The following is a 17,479-nucleotide window of genomic DNA, read 5'->3' on the forward strand; positions in this document are numbered from 1 at the left end:
ATTTCAATCACGTGGCTATACTTTGACATTTTTTTCTCGTGTCGCAGACAAATGACATCACCACATAACCCGGAAGTAGTTGACAGCGACGAGCCAACATTTTGTTGTCGTTTATGCACGTCAACTAGTCGCTCAGGTTATCTTACGCTTTCGTTTGCACGCACACGTTTGTGAATGGCGAGAGCATTGGTGGCAGCGGCAGGGCCGCCGTCTCTCTCCCGTTTTAGGGGAGCACTGGTCGCGGCTGTGCTGGGCGACTGTGTCGGCGGAGAGTTCGAAGGAGTTGAGGATGTTCCCATTGAAAATGTCCTGCAGCACATGAACAGTCTGGAAGACGAGACGAAAGGAAATGGTGAGTGACAGCACTAGGTACACCCATACAGACAGACAGACGGATGGAATAGAATAAGATTAATAATATTCATCTATTCATGCCTGCATATAATGTTTAAAAAAAGTCAAACGCAAACTAATAAAGCTCTGGAAGTGCTACTGTAGTGTAAAAACTCAATTAATGCATTCACACATTTTCTCCATCTACTGCATACTCGTGGTGTATAGAATGTAGGCAAATGTGTGTGTCTTTCAGGCATCCTTGAATACAGTGATGACACAGCTATGGCACGTTGTGTGGTCCAATCTCTACTCACCCGGGCTGGCTTTGATGAGCATGACATGGCTCGCAGGTAGACGGAAAGAGCACATATTTGCAGTAACACCTTCTAAAGCAGAACGACCACACCAACAAGCACTGATGGAATCTTGCCTCTGCAGGTTTGCAAAGGAGTACAGCGTATCCCCGGGTCGAGGTTATGGTTCTGGAGTGATCCAGGTGTTAAAGAAGCTGGCCTCTCCCCACCTCACCGATGTGTACCAACCAGCCAGGGATCAATTCAACGGTCGGGGCTCTTTTGGGAATGGTGGCGCGATGAGGGCAGCCCCATTTGCACTGGCCTTCCCTGATCGAGCGGATGTTAAAAAGGTTTGCTAAGATGATGTCTTCTTTCTTTCAGCAAAACACCCCAATTATATTCCAATTTACTCACCCTATATCTGGTGTTGCCGAAATTAGCCAGTTTTTAACCTTAAGTGAGCGACGGTGGTATTTCCATCTTTTGTTACCATAGCAACGAGAGGTGCGGTGGCAGAGCTCAGCCTGTGTTTCTCTCTTGCATTGCTAGTTTGCTCGTCTGGGTGCCATGCTGACTCACTCCTGCTCCCTTGGCTACAATGGTGCAGTGCTGCAAGCGCTAGCAGTGCACCTGGCCCTACAAGGTGCCTTGGACCTTCCGCATACCTTTATCAACACACTCATCACAGAGATGGAGGAAGTTGAGAGTGATGAGGTCTCACGGAATGATGCAAGAATGTAAGTCACCACATGCCTCCAGCACAGCTCTGGAAATGATCTGTTGGATGTAATTGGTGTCCATTGGTGTGTTGCTCCAGTCTGAAGGAAGCAGAGAAGCCATTCTGTAATCGCCTTTATCGAGTCAGAGATTTCATGGACATGGGCAAGGTCACCATAGAGGAGGTCATTGCTGAGCTGGGTCAGTACTCCTCAAATCTACTTTTGGGCAATGGAGACATTTCCGGTCAAATCTATCCAGCCGAAGCAGGGCTGCAACAACCAATTCCTAATATTGATCATTAATGATATTTGAACAGCGTTGTGACCAATTAAGTATGGATTTGTTGTGTTGCATCACTTACCTGTTGTGTCTGGTGTTGATGACATCAGGTAATGGCATTGCAGCACTCCAATCAGTACCAACTGCCATCTTCTGCGTTCTTCATTGCCTGCAACCGAGGCAATACCTCCCAGAGAACTACGGTGGCCTGGAGCGGACAATTGCTTACAGTTTGGCACTGGGAGGGGATACGGACACCATAGCCTGCATGGCTGGGGCCATCGCTGGAGCTCACTATGGCATGGAGCTTATTCCTCCACACTGGATCCGCTGCTGCGAGGGGGCAGATGATGCGGATGTGAACGCAGAGCGCCTTCACATCCTCTACCATCAGAGGAGCGGGACAAGAACGGGCGATCAGAGCGGTGACGACGCATCTGACAACCATCAAAGGTCTTCAAATGGCGCAGAGAGTTAAATAAGGCACAAGCAAAAGGTTTCCAAAGCCCACTTCCAACGCAGTTGACAAGTTGGCTCAAACAAAAGAATGCAATGATTTGCAAATTGATTTCAACCTGTGCGAAGGAAATCATTCCAAAAAAACTGACATGTTTTGCTCGATTGACGTGGATACAACTCAAAAGTATTTTAGGGGAAAAAAAGCAAGTGTGTTGATTTCATTGTATTTGTGAGATTTGTACTTTGCTGGTCTGACCAGCGTCACTTGTTTCTTTTAACTTGGAAAGATTTGAAAGGCCAACTTGTTTTTCACTTTATAGGTCATATCAGTGGTGGATTTTTTGAAGAATGATTTTTCCTGGTCCCATTTTTTTTCTTCCACAAAAAAACATCATTTGAATTTTTTTTTTATATATCTATATCCACTGTTGTCCATTTGTTTGATCCGTGCTCTTTCCCTTTTTGTGTCAAACAATCCTGTCTTCTTGTGAAATTTGCACAATGCTGCTTTTTCATGAGTTGTTTTGGTGAATAATTGTTATTTAATAAAACGGTTCATCATGTACAGCATCTGAATTGGTGTTTCAATTTCAAAACCCAGGTTGGAAATCAACCACACATTCTGTGCTATACATACCAGCTAAAAGGAATGGCTGGCATGAGGAGAAGATGTAAAAAAAAAAAAAACTTTCCGTCTACATCACAGGTTTTTCTCTGCTGGGGCCACCTCTAAAAACAGCTGCAAGAATATGGTCAGCTTGGTTAACAGGTTTGGGCATAGCTTGTAATGAATGAAAGGGATGTAGACGATGACTCCGCTGAAGATGAATAACGTCACGTAGAGGTATTCTATCTGAGGATTGTCAATGATGGGGGCCAGCACGAGGAATACTGCTGCGATGAGGACCAATATGGGGAGTATGATGGGAACCTGAAGGGGGGGGGGGGAACAAAAAACTTACTTATGTCCAACTTCCTTGGACTTCTAGCTTACACGAGTGGTTCTCACCCTGTATGGCCTCGGAAGCTCTGGCTTCTTAATCTTGAGGTAAAGGAGGCCAGAAAATGTGATGGCGTAGAAAAACCAGGCGGTGAAACTTGCAAACAAAAGATTGATTGATATTAGGTCAAGACAAAAAGATGACTTGTCTGCATGAGGAAATGATGAGCCTGTGTTCACCTGAAGAAATTGACAATACTCTGAAAGTCTCCGGGGATGAGCACCAGCAAAGAGACAACGGTGGTAAAAATGAGCGCTGGAGAGGGAGTCAGTCTGTGCACGTGAGCCATGGACAGAATATTGGGCTAAAAAAAAAAAAAAAAGGGTCAACAATATTTGCGTCTGGTGTCTCATCCAACTTGCAAGATTCTCACCATGTGTCCTTCCCGTGCAGCGACAAAGCACACTCGACCACCGCTGAAGAACGTCCCGTTCAGCGACCCAAAAGCGGACAAAGCGGCAGCTAATGACATGATCCATCCCCAGGATCCCAAAACCTTGTTCCTGGCAGGGGGGGGGGGGGGGGGGGGGGAGTTGACATCCACTGCTAAGCTTCCACGTATGACAATTTGTGCGACTCACCCCCATGTGACCGCAACCGCACTGGATGAAATAAGCTCTTTGGGCGTCATTACTGTCAGGTAGCTGACATTCACCAGCAGATACAAGCCGGTCACCAGCGAGATGGCAATCATGACTGCTCTTGGAAGATTGACCTGCCATAGAAGAACACAGTGAGGAATGACATCTGTTTAGTTGAGACATTGGCAAAGACTTAGTGGTATTGATATTTTATTTTATCTTCTGTTTGTACTTTTCACCTTTATTTCCTACAGTATGGTGGTTTTTATTTTCTTTCATAAAGCGGTATCACAAAATCTGGCTTCTGCAGTAGAAGTGGTCACAAATTTAAGCTATCTTCCGATTGAGATGCAAAACGATTGTTTGTCATTGATCAAATGAATGGCATGAAAAAGACTGCAATAAAACATTTGTTCAACTGAAGTTTGAAACAATTCACAAAAACACATTGGGATTTTTGCAATTGCATTCCTAATGATAGAACAATTGGGAGAGTCAAGTCAATTAAAAACAAAACAACAGTCTCACCTGGGGTCGTTTCAGTTCCTCAATGATATAATTTAAATTGTACCAGCCCGCATAGGACCAGAGTCCTTGGTAAAAAGCCATTCCGGTTGTGCTAAAAGAGTATCGAGTGCCCTCAAATGCATGATCAGGACTCAAGTTTTGCACAATGACACGCTGGCTCCGTGCGAGCGCCACAATCCCTCCAATTACAATCGACGTCAAGGTCAAGACCTTGACGAAAAGGAAGACGACCTGGATTTTGACGGCAAGGCGTACGTTCAAGATATTTACCGTGGCAACAGTCAGTATGACTGCGGCCGCAACACACTTGACGATCAGCTGCGGAGGATCGCGGCCGCTGTAAAAGGGGGCTGTCGCATACTTTGCAATGCTGATGGCCACTGCCGCCACGCTAGAAGGCCTGACAATCAGGACAAAAGTTAGGGCCGCCAAGAAAGCGGGAAACGAGCCATAGATCCGCAGGATGTAAATGAATTCCCCCCCAGACTCAGGAATAAGGGTTCCAAGTTCGCTGTAGGACATGGCGGCAAACATGGCCACAACACCACAGAAGGCCCAGATCAACAAACTGGCTCCAGGACTTCCGATGTAGGCCAGCACAAATTGCGGCGACATGAATATACCCGATCCAATCATGGTTCCTGAAATGAACGCCACGCCGCCAAGCAAATTGATTTCCCTTTTCATTGTCACGGCTTCTGGCTGGCGTCGATCAGATCAGCACGACAAGTGTTGCCGGCGCCGCTCCCTATTCTCAAGTCTGGCTCTTTACAGTAAAGGACATAAAGCCAAGTCCTATGAAATATTATGATTCGGGTCCCCTTGTAAATGTTTACATGTCTTATCTGAATGTGAGTGCGTCTCTTGGAAGATAATAAAAACTTGTCAAAGATTGTCTTGGAAATAAAATCTTCTCGTTGTTGATGCAAGTTGAAAATCATGGCAATAATAACGCACAGATAAGGCTCAAAATTGATTTTAAGTAAAAAAATAATAATTCTCACTGAAAAGGGAAGCGGTGCTACGCTTGCATATGCATCATATATCATAAAGCAAAAATAGCAAAGAAATAGAAACAAGTGCTGATCTTACTTCTGGATGTTTGAGCTCCTCCGTTAAATAATTCAAAGTGTTCCAGCCATCATAAGACCACAAGCCCTGATAGAAAGCAATGCCAAAGGACTTGACCTGCAAGTGGGTTCCTTCAAATGCGTTCTCAAAGTTCCCGGTGCCTTTCTCAAAGAGCATTACCACTCCAACCACTACGATCAGCGTCAGTGCCAGCACTTTGACGACCAAGGTGACCACCTGGATGACGGTGGCCAGGCGAGAGCTAAGACAGTTGACCGAGGCCAGAAGGATGATGGCTCCGGCGGCTGCGCACTTCACCAGCATCTGTGGAGGTGGGCAGCCTGGAAAAAAAGGAGCCACGGCATATTCGGCAAAGCTCAAGGCAATTCCCGTGGCGCTGGCGGATCTCATGACCGTCACAAAAGTGAAGACAAACATGAAGGCCACCACTCTGCCCGCTGTCCTCAGCATGTAGATATATTCCCCACCAGACTCTGGAATGACTGTTCCCAGCTCAGCATAGCAGAGGCCGCCCAGCATGGCGATCAGCCCGCAGGACGCCCAGATCAGCAGGCTGGCCCCCGGACTGCCGACGGCGGACATCACGTACTGGGGTGATATGAAGATCCCTGAACCTATCATGGTCCCAGCGATGAAAGATATCCCTCCGATAATCCCAACCTCCCTCTTCAGCGTTAGTCCATGTTTGTCGGTCGCCATGGTTAGAATAGCGCAGACTGGGTCGGGATAAGCTTATCTATCCGTGTAAACGATGAGCGAGTGTAGCTTCTTGGCCATGTGGAATAACGATGGCTTTGTGCTAAGTGGAACACGTCACCTGCAGTTATCTCCTTTGTCACGCCTATCAACTGAAGGCTTATCTTATCTCAAATAGTTGGGATGATACAATCTTTCACAAAAGCTGCAGCATCTCTCATTTTGTATTCTGTCTTTTGTCTGGGCACAAAAAAAACACTGACACTTTGCTACAATGTCAAGAAGTCACATGTCCGTTTGGCTGTCACTTCCAAAGAACTCACAGCCCACAGCCCTTGAGGTCTAAACTGCTGTCAGTCAATGTGAGTAGGATCAAATGTGCAACTTGTGGCCATGCAATTTTGTGCATGACTAATTGATGTAGACTACATCATAAAATAAATAAATAAATAAAACCTTTCGGTTTCGGCCAAGAATTTTTATTTCGGTGCATCCCTACTTTATATTGTGCTAAAATGTCCATGATCTAGAGTTGTCCATAAATAATTGTACAGATAAAACATATTGATTGAAATAAGGGTGTACTCACTTTTGCAAGGGAGAGAATTCTGCAATTCTGAATGGTAAGATCAACTACACTAATTAAGTCCTGGCGTCTTGACAGAGCCATGCACGCTTCTTCTTCTCTGGAGGAGAACTAGCTTTGGAGTTGGAGGCTTTCTTAAGCAATGTCTTCCATCTAGTGGTGAACACAATAGTTACTACTTTAATTTATTCCAAAATGTATCAACAAGGCACAGGCCAAGGGCCGCCCTATCTGCCCTTATCTAGTCCATCAATCGTTGCAAAGTCCCCACGATAGCATCTTTACACTTGTATTTTACAACTGGCTTTATGGCTTGAAGAAACTTTTCCTTTTACACAGCCATGTAAAAATGATGATCAGATATCACCTGTTTGATTGTTTTTATGTAATTCTGTTTCTCTCTCCTTATTATTACTATTTTTGCTGTTATTTGTTTTCACGACACACTGTACTTGATATTCTTGTGTTTGAAATAAAGAGTGAAAAAATAGACTGGCTCTGTGTGTCAAATGAAAAGACAGAATAATTGACTGTACCTCTGGACGTTTTAATTCCTCCATCACATAGTTGAGATTATTCCAACCGTCGTACGACCACAAGCCCTGGTAGAAAGCGATACCGATCGGATTGATGCCGACGTTTGTGTTTTCAAAAGAGTCTTGAAAGTTTTCAGTGTGTCCTCTGGCAAGCATCACCACACCTCCCGCTATCATACCTGCCAGTGCCAGGACCTTAACCACCATGGAGAAAACTTGCACTGACACGGCGATGCGAACATTGAGACAATTTACTGTGGCTAAAATGATAATCGCAACTGCGGCCACACACTTGACGATCAAAAGCGGAGGCGCACAATCCGAGTAGAAGGGGGCCACCGCGTACTGAGCGAAACTCAGCGCGATGCCGGCAACTCCGGCGGGTCTCACAAATAACACCGAGCTGAAGATTAACAAAAAGGCCACGGGCGGGCCCGAGGTCCTGAGGATGTAGATGTACTCTCCCCCCGATTCTCTGAAGATGCTTCCCAGTTCCACGTAGCAAAAAGAAGCAAGTATGACCAGCAGCCCACAGCACGCCCACACCACCAGACTGGCTCCGGGACTGCCGATGGTGACGAGCACCGTCTGCGGTGACATGAAGATCCCCGAGCCGATCATTGTCCCGGCGATGAGGGACACGGCTCCCGCCAGGCCCACTTCACGCTCCAGGCTGAGCTTTTGCCTCTCATCTTCCATGGCAACGGCCGATAGCAGAACGTCTTGTACCTTTCTGCGAACAGGAAAAACACAAGAATTCCGTGGCCAAGGTCCCGCTAAGAGCAGTCCACGAGTTAATAATTACGTGAGTACAACATGGAATGTTGCGCGTTGGCCAAAAAGCATCAACAATCATCTACTGGGATGCAAAAAGGGGGCCACAGCGCGGATGTTAACAAAGCCAGTCAAAGATTTATTTGCAAACTCTTAAAACATCTGAGTGCAAATGAAATTGCAGCAATAATACAAACACGTTTATTGCTCACGCACGGTGCATGAACTAACAAGCATGGCACCTGGCACATGATCAAGGCTCACTCAGCGGCCAGCGCATTCAAGAGGATTTCTCTTCGCCTCCTGTGACAAAGAGGTGAAGGCTTTTGTTGGAGTGCAGCATCTGTGCTGCTCGCTGGGCACCGGTGATGGCAGCCACTTTGTGGGCGTCAAAGCGGGAATAGAGGGCCGTGCACGTCCAACTGGCTTCCTGTCCCTGAGCCCCCGCTGCCAGCATGTTACACACCTCACTGTAGAAGTGCGGGAAGGTGGGAAGCCCATAGAATATCAAATTCTGAATTCCTTTGATGGTGTACCTGAAGAGAGAGAGGGAGAGAGGGGACCCCCACCAACATTGGTTTTGGATATCACTGAGAGGAACGACATTTGAAATAAAACAAGACAAAACTATATTGGGACTAAATCATTAACTAAGTGAGTTACGTATTGTCACAGGTAATAAAACAAAAGGTGTGTTCCCCGTTGGGAAAGAGACAAATGGAACTGTCGTATGATTCTATTCACATTTCATTGATTTGACTTTGATACTATAAATGAAGGTAAGAAAATCATTTGGCTTTTGTTTGTTGAGTAGGTTTCTCCATTTCAGAAGAGCCACAGCACTCACCGCTTGTAGAAGTGGAAGCGTTCCGTAAAAAGCATGAAGTGTTTATCACCCTTCTGGAAAAAATGCCTTGCCCGACACATCTCGGATTTGCGGGAATATTCGCACACGCTCGCGAAGCTCATCTCCTGCTTCTTCATGTAGTTGCGCAACCGTACAAAGTCAAAGTAAGACGGAATGTAGATCAGAGTGTGCGACATGACAGAGTCCCGGTACTGAGGCAGGACTTTATCCACAAAGAACTGAAACCTGCAGGAAGCAGAGACAAGAGAAATAAAAAGAAATCCGTCGTGGCTTCGTGCCCGTTCCTTAACCATGGTTGACCCTACCTTGCGTCGTGATTCAAGAAGCTGTCCGAGGAGAACATCTGGAAGACGTGGGGCAGCTGAACGAGAACTTGGCATATGGAGCCTGCCGTGGGGACGTTCTTGACCGAAATCTGCGGGAATGTCACGCAAGCATGAATGAAGCGCGCCCGTTTGAGAAATTGGCTGCAGCGAGTGAAAGGCAGAACCTGTCCGCGGTAGTTGGCACAGTGCTTGGTGAGGATGTTGTTGATCTGAGGGTCCGGGATGGAACTGAACACAAGCGTCTGCCGGTAATGTCTGGCCCAGTTGTTGAGATTCCACATTCGCACCCTGGAAAAGTCCACTCCGTGCGAGTCCAGCGGCTGCAGGTTCATGTGCTTCATCACGTGCTGGTGAAGGGAGAACATGCGCTTATGTATTGGAGAACAACACAGCTTTGACACAGTATCCCTACCAAGACGTGTTCCCAGTTCTGCATCAGGAAGACATCAGCCTTGTCCACCACAAGTATCTGGATGGAGGAGAGGAAGTCAAAGTCCCTGTTGTATTCTCCTTCCACTCCCATGACCGTGCGCAGGCCCAGCGGAGAAGCGATGATGATGTCTGATGAGTAGAAGGGCGAGAAGAGCCGCATGTTGCCCTTGATTATGGAGACACCTGGAGATGGAGAGAGAGCGAACCCAGCGTCAGACACAAGGTCAAAAAGGGGAGCCAGCAAACGTGGACGAGCCGCACCGATCCTGAAGTGATCGTCCACGTTGCCGGAGAAGGTGGCGTGGTAATCGTCCGGTCTGCGCAGATTGGCCGCTTTGTCATCCGGAGCCTCTCCGAACTCGTCTTTGAAGCGCTTCTTGTTGCTGACGACCATCTTCTTGCCTTTGCTCTCCAGCAACGTGATGAGAGTTTGGACCACGCGGAGCGCTCCGCCTCGGAACGGCACAACAATCAGGACCTGCCACGAGATACGAGACCATACTTTCGGGATTCGTTGAACATGATTCAATGGGTTAGGGTGTTTTTCTTTTCTCCTGCCTTTTAAGAGCAAGCGTCGGCCGGGTTTACCTTGGGTCGGGTTAGACCTTGGTCTCTCGGTTCATCTTGTAACACCTCACCACGCTTAGCCTGCTGCTGACGCTCTTTGAGCTGAGCGTTGTGGGCTAAGACGCAGGAGTTGGCTTTCAGCACGTGGTTGAGAACATGGAGGCAGTAAGCGCTTCGGACCTGCGGGCCCACTTTCAAAGGGCAGCTCTCGGGATAGTAGAGGTCTTTGTAGGTTCCCATGAGAGCCAAGAGCTCCAACTGGAGAGGGCTCGTCTCCTCGGCTTTCTCCGTGGAATTTCCAGACATGTTGATGTTCTTCCGACTGGCTTCCAGGAGTTTGTGGAAAGCAGGGGGCTGGGTGTCTTTGTACGAGCGGATGGGGCCGAAACTCTCCAAGGGTGTGACGCAAAGAAGCGAGCCCAATTTTGGCCACTGGGTTCAGCAAAACAAAAGAAATGGTTATGATCATAAATAGCTGAGCAAAAGCTCACAAATTGCATCAAAGGGAGTACCGAGATCTGAGTCTTTGCTTTGGTGCCGGATGTAATGCTTTGCACATCCTCTTCACTCAACTCGGTGTCCAAATGCTGGCAAAACACATCTAGAAATACAAAGCACCTGTTTGTACTTGGAAAATGTCAAATCAGTTTGATGAAGTATACGTAACATCGAACGTCCGTCGACAGGTTTATCGATCGCGCCTCACCTTTGTCTCGTTCAGCAATGTCATCATCGATGTCCTCTTGCCCCCTTTCATCAGTCAAGTTGCTCTCCAGGCAGAATTGGGACTCATTTTCCTTGTCAATAAATTCTTCATTCCCTGCCGCCACCGCCTCCTTGCCTTCTGGTGACTGAGAAAGGCCTACTCCAGAATCTTCGGGTTCTTCCTCCTCCTCCTCCTCCTCAGCCTCTTCAACGCCATCATCTTGGTCAACAGCAGCACAGTTTTCTGCAAAGGCCACGTCATTTAGTACAATAGTAACAATCTTGGTTGCGGTCCATGTGCACATTACTATTAGGATTAGCGTGCCTTCATCAACAAGCTCCTCCTCTTCATCAGTGCTGTCCTCTTCACTTTGCTCATTGTGGTTGGGTTGACTAAGGGTGGAAAGAAGTTTCTGATAGGCTGTTTTCTGCTCTGGGTCCTCAATTTCCTCCTCCAAATCATCCGGCTCAGCATCAGAGTGTTCTGGGCTTGCTGCCTTAGATGTTCAAATATCAGCATGCATACATTTTCCGTCAGCCCCAAGCACATTTCAAATACGAATTGTAGTTTTCTAACAGTGGCTGCAGTGAACGCGATTCCTAAATATGATCCAAAACACTCAATAGCTCATGGGAAGTAAATAGGGAATAACACAACTTACCAGTTTTATTATTTGAGTCCTTTCAGATTTGTCATTGACTCTGTGAAAGGAACGCATGGTGAAAACTTTGAAATTCCAACACAGTCTAATTGTTAGCTAGCATTTTGGTCATCTTTAGGAAACCGAGCTTGACAAAGAATCTTCCACTTTCACACCGCGAGACGCAACTTACACGTCGTGAAAGGGATGCTCCTCTCCAAACTCTTTCAAGTGTTTCTTCTGTTTTTTGGACAAACTGCTAAGAAGTTGTTTGTTGTGTCTTTTTTTCCCCATGTTGACACTCTGCCCCACGTGAATCTCGGACTTGTTTGTTGGTGAACGTATATTCGCTGTGAGCGACCGCCACCTACAGTACTGGAGTAGAACTACAGGTTAGAAACAGAAAGTAATACACGTCTTTTCGCATAGATATGGATGAATGAAGGGAAACCATTATTATTATTATTAATATGATTATTATTATTATTATTATTATTATTATTATTATTATTATTATTATTATTAATATGATTTACTTGAATGTATTTCATAATGTGTCATGTTTACAGAGTACTTGTTTTTCATTGGTAGTTCCTCGGGGGTAATTCTTACTCACTGCCAGCATCTTATCACACCTTTGCTTTGTATGTCTTTTTAAAGACAAGACACAGATATCTGCTGCTTGAAGACTACCCATCAATTATTGAACCTGTTGCTATGTATCACTCCACACTTTGCCTCTTTTAGCTGTTGCCATGACAGAGACTCCTTCATTATTGAACAGTTTGGTGTCGGGTTTTTGTACTCTGGGTATATTTTCAGTTCATTTTGGCACGCCAGGATGTTTTTGTTTGATAATTGCGGTGTAATTGGCCGCGGCTTAGGCTGAAAGAATATGTCCGGTGTTGTCGATCGGGGCGTGAAATGTGAAGTATTCTGGTGTTTCGATGGAGGGCTCCAAAGTGAAACAGGAGACTGCGAGGACGGTCAGGTTCAGAGTGGCGTCTGCCAATAGCGGACGTGTGTTGGCTGAGGTGTTCAAGGATGAGACCCCATGGTGCGGCTCAGTGTCCGAGCCAGTGGACTCGGACAGCAGCGGCGGTCCAGGGGCGCAGCAGAGGGTCTCATCTGCCCCCAGCGAGGCCAACAGCCACCTTAAAGGCCTGCTGGGTGACTCCTCGATAGAAGAGAACGATGGCGAAACTGATGACCTGCTTTTGTACGCCAGTGCCAAGAGAGAGACGCTCTTCAGCAACACGCGACTCAATATCTGCAGCAAAAATGGAACCATAAGAGGCGTGAGGAACAAAGTGAGCGCGGGACAAGTGCTTTTCAACAATCTCTCCAAAATGTATTCTGTAAGTAGATTCCAGATCATTATTGGCAACATGAAGGGAGCAACCGTGCCAATGGGATCTTTACAACACTGCAATGGAATGGCAGGATTTTCAGATGTAGCCGTAACGTGTATTCTGTCTTTCTTTAAGGGACCGCTACGTCATCAGAAAAGGAGACCTTGGGAAAAAGATTCGATTCTTTAGAATTGAAGAAAGACAAACACAGTTGCTTTCACGTGTAGACAAAATAAATCAATGTTTCACTGACTGCTGGCAATGACATGTATTTTTATTTGACTTTTAGTAGGCCTAGATGATACCCCACTTCATACTTGGAATGTTGACGATGGGGAAAGATTCACAAGGGTGTTACTTACTGCTGCGCTAGGTTTGTGGTAGGCGTAAGAATGACCATCAATTTTAATTATACTGGCAGAAATAGAAGGCTTGAAAATAAAATGTAGCTTTGGGTGAGAGAGGGGTTGGCTGGGCAGCTCTGGTTTTCGCGCTTGTAGAAAAAAAAAAAACAAAAAAAAAAAACAATGCCAGTGTGTGTGTATGGGGCGAGGGGGGCGGGCGCTTTCCCTTTAAGTGATTTACGCAACATTCCTCGTCTCACCGTGTGGGCTACCTGGCCTTTTCAGCACCATGGAGAGCAGCCCTGCCAACCGCACACACGCCATAAACGACGCCGTCTGCTAAAAGAATCAGCGGTCCGGAAGTACAGCTCATAAGGAGCCGTCAATCGCCGATTTGCTCTCGTGTTACTGCGGCACACCGTAAGGGGGGGTCGGGGGGACTTTGGGATGCGGGCTCCCCCCCCCCGCACACACACACACACGCGCGCGCGTATGCTTTTTCGAGCTACCGCATTCACATAGTTGGCTCCAAGATGCGTCTTGAGCTTTTTCTTGCTTACCCCGAGCCTTAGCAGCGGGCATGGGAAGTGTGCATTAGCGAGGTATTCCACGCCCTGTCATCATCATCATCATCATCAATCGCCGATCAGCATAATGTCTCCTCCGGCGTCGGCTGCGACTGCCAGTGAAAGCCCCACCACCACCACCACCATCCCCAACACCACCACCACCACCACCAGCACCACCGTCGCGTTTGAAGAAGACAGCAGGGAGGAGGTATGTTCTTCATCTTGTATTTGCGGGACTGGAAACTAAACCCATGTGCATGCGTTTACGTCTTGCGACGCTATTGTGGAGTCATGTGTTTTCACAGAAAGATAGTGTAAACAATACAAATAAAAAATAAATAAATAGGCACTGCCAACACTAGTTTTCCCTTGCTTGACAATTCTTTTAATTAGCTGTGCGCATGACGATCCTTGTACTAAATGCTATCGATGTACAAAGTAGGCTTATACAGTCCACATTAAAGAGATACAATTTCCATTCTTTAAGGTCCACTAATAGAGCTGGAACAACTCACTGCTGTAAGAGCTACAAATGCTCCTCCAGCCAGCAAAGCAAAAGTATGCCCTATAAGACGTGACTTTTGATCGATTGCGTTGTTTCCGCAGCAAAAACCCCTCAAGCAATCTCTGAGCAAGTCACTATGCCGCGAGAGCTTCTGGAAATGCCTTCTCCTCTCCATTCTCATGTACGGCTGCATGGGAGCCATGGTTTGGTGTCACGTGACCGAGGTGACGCGTCTGACCTTTGACAGCGCCTTCAAAGGCAAATCCATGATGTACCACGACAGTCCCTGCTCGGACGGCTACATTTACATCCCCCTGGCCCTGCTGGCCATGCTCTACTTGGTCTACCTGGTGGAATGCTGGCACTGTCACGTGCAGAACGAGCTGCAGCACAAAGCCGACGTGGACGGCGTTTACGAGCGAATCCAGAGAATGCAGCAGGCCAAACCGTGCATCTGGTGGAAGGCCATCAGCTACCACTACGTGCGGCGCACCCGGCAAGTCACGCGCTACCGCAACGGCGACGCCTACACCAGTACGCAGGTTTACCACGAGCGCGTCAACACTCACGTGGCCGAAGCCGAGTTTGACTACGCTCACTGCGGCGTGAAAGATGTTTCCAAACAGCTGCTGGGCCTGGAGAAGTCTGCCCTCACAAAGATGCGTTTCACCAAGTGTTTTAGCTTCGCCGACGTCGAGTCGGAGAATTCCTACCTGACGCAGCGAGCCAGATTCTTCACCGACAACGAAGGACTGGACGACTACATGGAGGCCAGGGAGGGCATGCACCTGAAAAACATGGACTTGAAAGAGTACATCATGGCTCTGTCCGACCCGGAGCGCCACACCTGGTACCTCTCCCATTACGTCTTCTGGTTGGCCTCCTTCCTGACCTTCTCCTGGCCTCTACGAGTGTTCACCGAGTACCGGACCGCCTACGTCCACTATCGCGTGGAGAAACTCTTTGGACACGATTACGCCCCGGCCACGCCGTGCGAGGACCGACCGTATTGGCGACGTATCCCTCGCGTCAACACCGTGGACAGCACCGAGTTGGAGTGGCACATTCGCTCCAACCAGCAGTTGGTGCCCAGTTACTCGGAGGCGGGCCTCATGGACCTAGCCCAGCGCGCCTCGGGCTTCGGCGGCGTTCGTCAGAATTGCGAGCGCTGCCACAGGGCCATCAGTTGCTCCTCGGTGTTCTCCAGAAGCGCCCTCAGCATCTGCACGGGAGCCGGCTCCAGGATCCCCTTCAGCGGCAGCCGCTTCTCCCTGACCCGACGCTACGGATCGCAAAGGAGCTGCTTTTGGAGGAGCGGCGGCAGCTTGAACGAGCAGGAAAGTCCCAGCGAAAACACGCGCTGTCTTTCCGAGCGTCTCACCACGGACGACGAAGAACCCCCGGACTACGACGACGCGCTGTGTTACCCGGTGCTGATCGTCCACTGCAGCGACAACTGCCACGGCCGCAGGTCCTTCCGCACAAATGGCTCTTGCGTGGAGACTTCACTATGAAGAAAATCTGTAGCATACAAACACTTGACTGCATGGGAGGTACGCAAACGACTGCCTCAATCCCCCATGTGTGAATCGACAAAGCAATAAGTCTGATCGGTAAGGTGTGAAGACTGTTAACGCTGCCGTCACTGCGGTTACCTCCATCACTCACTCGCTCACTCGCTCGCTCGCTCGCTCTCTCGCTCACTCACTCACTCGCTCACTCGCTCACTCACTCACTCACTCACTCACTCACTCACTCACTCACTCACTCACTCACTCACTCACTCACTCACTCACTCACTCACTCACTCACTCACTCACTCACTCACTCACTCACTCACTCACTCACTCACTCACGAGAGAGAGCTGGACACAAAAAGGTCTGAAAGTGGTCACGGTAACTTGGCAAGTTTGAAGAGATTCTTCGTCCATATGGTTGCTCAACTTCCAACTCCAGCAATAAAGGCAAAAACCCAAGTCGAGTGGAAGGTCAAATGGAGAATGTTAGTTGGACGCAAAGGAAGCAGAATGAAACGTGCATCTCCGCCACAACCAACCAACCAACCAACCAACCAACCAACCAACCAACCAACCAACCAACCAACCAACCAACCAACCAACCAACCAACCAACCAACCAACCAACCAACCAACCAACCAACCAACCAACCAACCCCTTGCTGGTATCTTTAGTTCATTTGGGTTCATTAACTCGCCTCATTAGCACGCTAGCTGCATTCTACGGCCAGGGGATGTGGAAGGAAGCTGGAGCACATTCTTTCGGAAATATCAAACGTATACATTGTTCAGAATCTTTTTTTCTAGCATGAGCCGAGAGGCGCTAAGTTGTGCTATAGCACGCGCTTGCTCTCGTCTAATGCATCTCATCCATTACTGAAAATGCTTTTCCTTGGCTTGCGGCTGAGCGAGCGGTAGCCTGTCCCAGCTGACCTCTGAGTACGAGGCGCACGGCGTGCAACCCGGACTGGTTACACGCTTTTGTACAATCCAGTCCAGTTCTGTTCTGTTTGCTCTGTACAACCCGGAGTGGTTACACACTTTTGTACAATCTAGTCCAGTTGTGTTTGCTCTGTAGACTCCTGAAAACCTCTCTCTCTGACTTTGACTGTTACTTTGGGAAATTCCTTTCATAAATGCTTACAGAAGAAGCAATTTTGTCAGTGGGAAGTTTACATTTTGCACTCTTTGCTATACGATACGAACATACTGTACATTGACCTTATGGGTGAATTTGCTCACGTTGGTTCAAATGTATTCTCTTCAAGCGATTTTTTTTTTTTTACTACCAGGTGCCACCATCTGAAAATGACCCGTCAACTGTAATAGCATCTGCATGAATCTCGCAGACAGACGTTTACATATCACACGATGAAGCGGTTATGATGGTATCTATTGAACATCTCCACTCACTGTGTACGTATTTGCAAAAAATATCATCAGGACACCAATTGCAGAATGATGTCCGAATGCAGTGTGGTTAATAAGCGAAACGGAATGTAAGCCACCAGCGCACATTATGGAATAAATGTCAATTATGTAGCTGTACCGAAAAAAAAGGTTCATCCAAACATCACAATACCACCCTCCAATCAAATACAGTTTACATACAATGAATGCAAATATTTGAATACACTTACATTTACACCATTTGCGTTTTATAATGTTGATTTGTTTTGTATAACATGTAAGAGATGAACTTAATTAAGCAAACATATAGTTTTCAGTGTTGAGAAACCAATATTATGCACTTGAAATCCCAATAGACTA

At 47.4% G+C, this 17,479-nt stretch overlaps 7 protein-coding genes across 7 annotated transcripts; 3 read left to right on the forward strand and 4 right to left on the reverse strand.

Moving 5' to 3' along the window:
• The first annotated feature begins 74 nt into the window (after positions 1 to 74).
• On the forward strand, positions 75 to 2,655 carry adprs (ADP-ribosylserine hydrolase). Its single transcript, XM_061301973.1, has 6 exons — positions 75 to 352; positions 590 to 686; positions 775 to 982; positions 1,182 to 1,369; positions 1,450 to 1,550; positions 1,742 to 2,655. The coding sequence occupies exons 1-6, from the start codon at positions 175 to 177 to the stop codon at positions 2,107 to 2,109; spliced, it is 1,140 nt and encodes a 379-aa protein (XP_061157957.1). The 5' UTR covers positions 75 to 174; the 3' UTR covers positions 2,110 to 2,655.
• Positions 2,624 to 6,235, reverse strand: LOC133169627 (b(0,+)-type amino acid transporter 1-like). The gene is made up of 6 exons (XM_061301971.1): positions 5,293 to 6,235; positions 3,673 to 3,806; positions 3,465 to 3,594; positions 3,271 to 3,395; positions 3,100 to 3,187; positions 2,624 to 3,021 (listed from the first exon to the last, which is right to left on the reverse strand). Exons 1-6 carry the CDS (start codon positions 5,989 to 5,991, stop codon positions 2,791 to 2,793), a joined length of 1,407 nt encoding a protein of 468 aa, XP_061157955.1. The 5' UTR covers positions 5,992 to 6,235; the 3' UTR covers positions 2,624 to 2,790.
• On the reverse strand, positions 3,804 to 5,121 carry LOC133169629 (b(0,+)-type amino acid transporter 1-like). Its single transcript, XM_061301974.1, has one exon. The coding sequence runs from the start codon at positions 4,885 to 4,887 to the stop codon at positions 4,177 to 4,179; it is 711 nt and encodes a 236-aa protein (XP_061157958.1). The 5' UTR covers positions 4,888 to 5,121; the 3' UTR covers positions 3,804 to 4,176.
• A 695-nt stretch (positions 6,236 to 6,930) lies between the features above and the next one.
• On the reverse strand, positions 6,931 to 7,875 carry LOC133169602 (b(0,+)-type amino acid transporter 1-like). The gene has a single exon (XM_061301944.1). The coding sequence runs from the start codon at positions 7,807 to 7,809 to the stop codon at positions 6,931 to 6,933; it is 879 nt and encodes a 292-aa protein (XP_061157928.1). The 5' UTR covers positions 7,810 to 7,875.
• Positions 7,876 to 8,002: 127 nt separating this feature from the next.
• utp25 (UTP25 small subunit processor component) lies at positions 8,003 to 11,777 on the reverse strand. The gene is made up of 12 exons (XM_061301316.1): positions 11,617 to 11,777; positions 11,445 to 11,484; positions 11,108 to 11,279; positions 10,784 to 11,026; positions 10,590 to 10,678; positions 10,099 to 10,509; positions 9,772 to 9,988; positions 9,491 to 9,693; positions 9,243 to 9,425; positions 9,058 to 9,167; positions 8,732 to 8,977; positions 8,003 to 8,420 (listed from the first exon to the last, which is right to left on the reverse strand). The coding sequence occupies exons 1-12, from the start codon at positions 11,715 to 11,717 to the stop codon at positions 8,165 to 8,167; spliced, it is 2,271 nt and encodes a 756-aa protein (XP_061157300.1). The 5' UTR covers positions 11,718 to 11,777; the 3' UTR covers positions 8,003 to 8,164.
• A 593-nt stretch (positions 11,778 to 12,370) lies between these two features.
• On the forward strand, positions 12,371 to 12,881 carry grxcr1b (glutaredoxin and cysteine rich domain containing 1 b). The gene is made up of 2 exons (XM_061301945.1): positions 12,371 to 12,781; positions 12,867 to 12,881. Exons 1-2 carry the CDS (start codon positions 12,371 to 12,373, stop codon positions 12,879 to 12,881), a joined length of 426 nt encoding a protein of 141 aa, XP_061157929.1.
• An 834-nt stretch (positions 12,882 to 13,715) lies between these two features.
• On the forward strand, positions 13,716 to 16,361 carry LOC133169273 (transmembrane protein 151B-like). The gene is made up of 2 exons (XM_061301318.1): positions 13,716 to 13,896; positions 14,295 to 16,361. The coding sequence occupies exons 1-2, from the start codon at positions 13,774 to 13,776 to the stop codon at positions 15,705 to 15,707; spliced, it is 1,536 nt and encodes a 511-aa protein (XP_061157302.1). The 5' UTR covers positions 13,716 to 13,773; the 3' UTR covers positions 15,708 to 16,361.
• Positions 16,362 to 17,479: the final 1,118 nt, after the last annotated feature.

Source organism: Syngnathus typhle, linkage group LG16, assembly GCF_033458585.1.
Source record: "Syngnathus typhle isolate RoL2023-S1 ecotype Sweden linkage group LG16, RoL_Styp_1.0, whole genome shotgun sequence".
NCBI lineage: Eukaryota > Metazoa > Chordata > Actinopteri > Syngnathiformes > Syngnathidae > Syngnathus > Syngnathus typhle.

Bases quoted from the DNA above. Each gene is read 5' to 3' on its own strand.
- adprs (XM_061301973.1), top strand. From the start codon at position 175: ATGGCGAGAGCATTGGTGGCAGCGGCAGGGCCGCCGTCTCTCTCCCGT. The intron at 687-774 runs GTAGACGGAAAG...TTGCCTCTGCAG, and splicing joins GAGCATGACATGGCTCGCAG to GTTTGCAAAGGAGTACAGCG. The intron at 1,551-1,741 runs GTCAGTACTCCT...TGATGACATCAG, and splicing joins GGAGGTCATTGCTGAGCTGG to GTAATGGCATTGCAGCACTC.
- LOC133169629 (XM_061301974.1), bottom strand. From the start codon at position 4,887: ATGAAAAGGGAAATCAATTTGCTTGGCGGCGTGGCGTTCATTTCAGGA.
- LOC133169627 (XM_061301971.1), bottom strand. From the start codon at position 5,991: ATGGCGACCGACAAACATGGACTAACGCTGAAGAGGGAGGTTGGGATT. The intron at 3,807-5,292 runs GTAAGATCAGCA...CTTCTATGGCAG, and splicing joins AGGAGCTCAAACATCCAGAA to GTCAATCTTCCAAGAGCAGT. The intron at 3,022-3,099 runs GTGAGAACCACT...CCCCCCCTTCAG, and splicing joins AGCTTCCGAGGCCATACAGG to GTTCCCATCATACTCCCCAT.
- LOC133169602 (XM_061301944.1), bottom strand. From the start codon at position 7,809: ATGGAAGATGAGAGGCAAAAGCTCAGCCTGGAGCGTGAAGTGGGCCTG.
- utp25 (XM_061301316.1), bottom strand. From the start codon at position 11,717: ATGGGGAAAAAAAGACACAACAAACAACTTCTTAGCAGTTTGTCCAAA. The intron at 10,510-10,589 runs GTACTCCCTTTG...TGCTGAACCCAG, and splicing joins AAGCAAAGACTCAGATCTCG to TGGCCAAAATTGGGCTCGCT. The intron at 9,168-9,242 runs GTTCTGCCTTTC...ACATTCCCGCAG, and splicing joins GTGCCAACTACCGCGGACAG to ATTTCGGTCAAGAACGTCCC.
- grxcr1b (XM_061301945.1), top strand. From the start codon at position 12,371: ATGGAGGGCTCCAAAGTGAAACAGGAGACTGCGAGGACGGTCAGGTTC.
- LOC133169273 (XM_061301318.1), top strand. From the start codon at position 13,774: ATGTCTCCTCCGGCGTCGGCTGCGACTGCCAGTGAAAGCCCCACCACC. The intron at 13,897-14,294 runs GTATGTTCTTCA...TTGTTTCCGCAG, and splicing joins AAGAAGACAGCAGGGAGGAG to CAAAAACCCCTCAAGCAATC.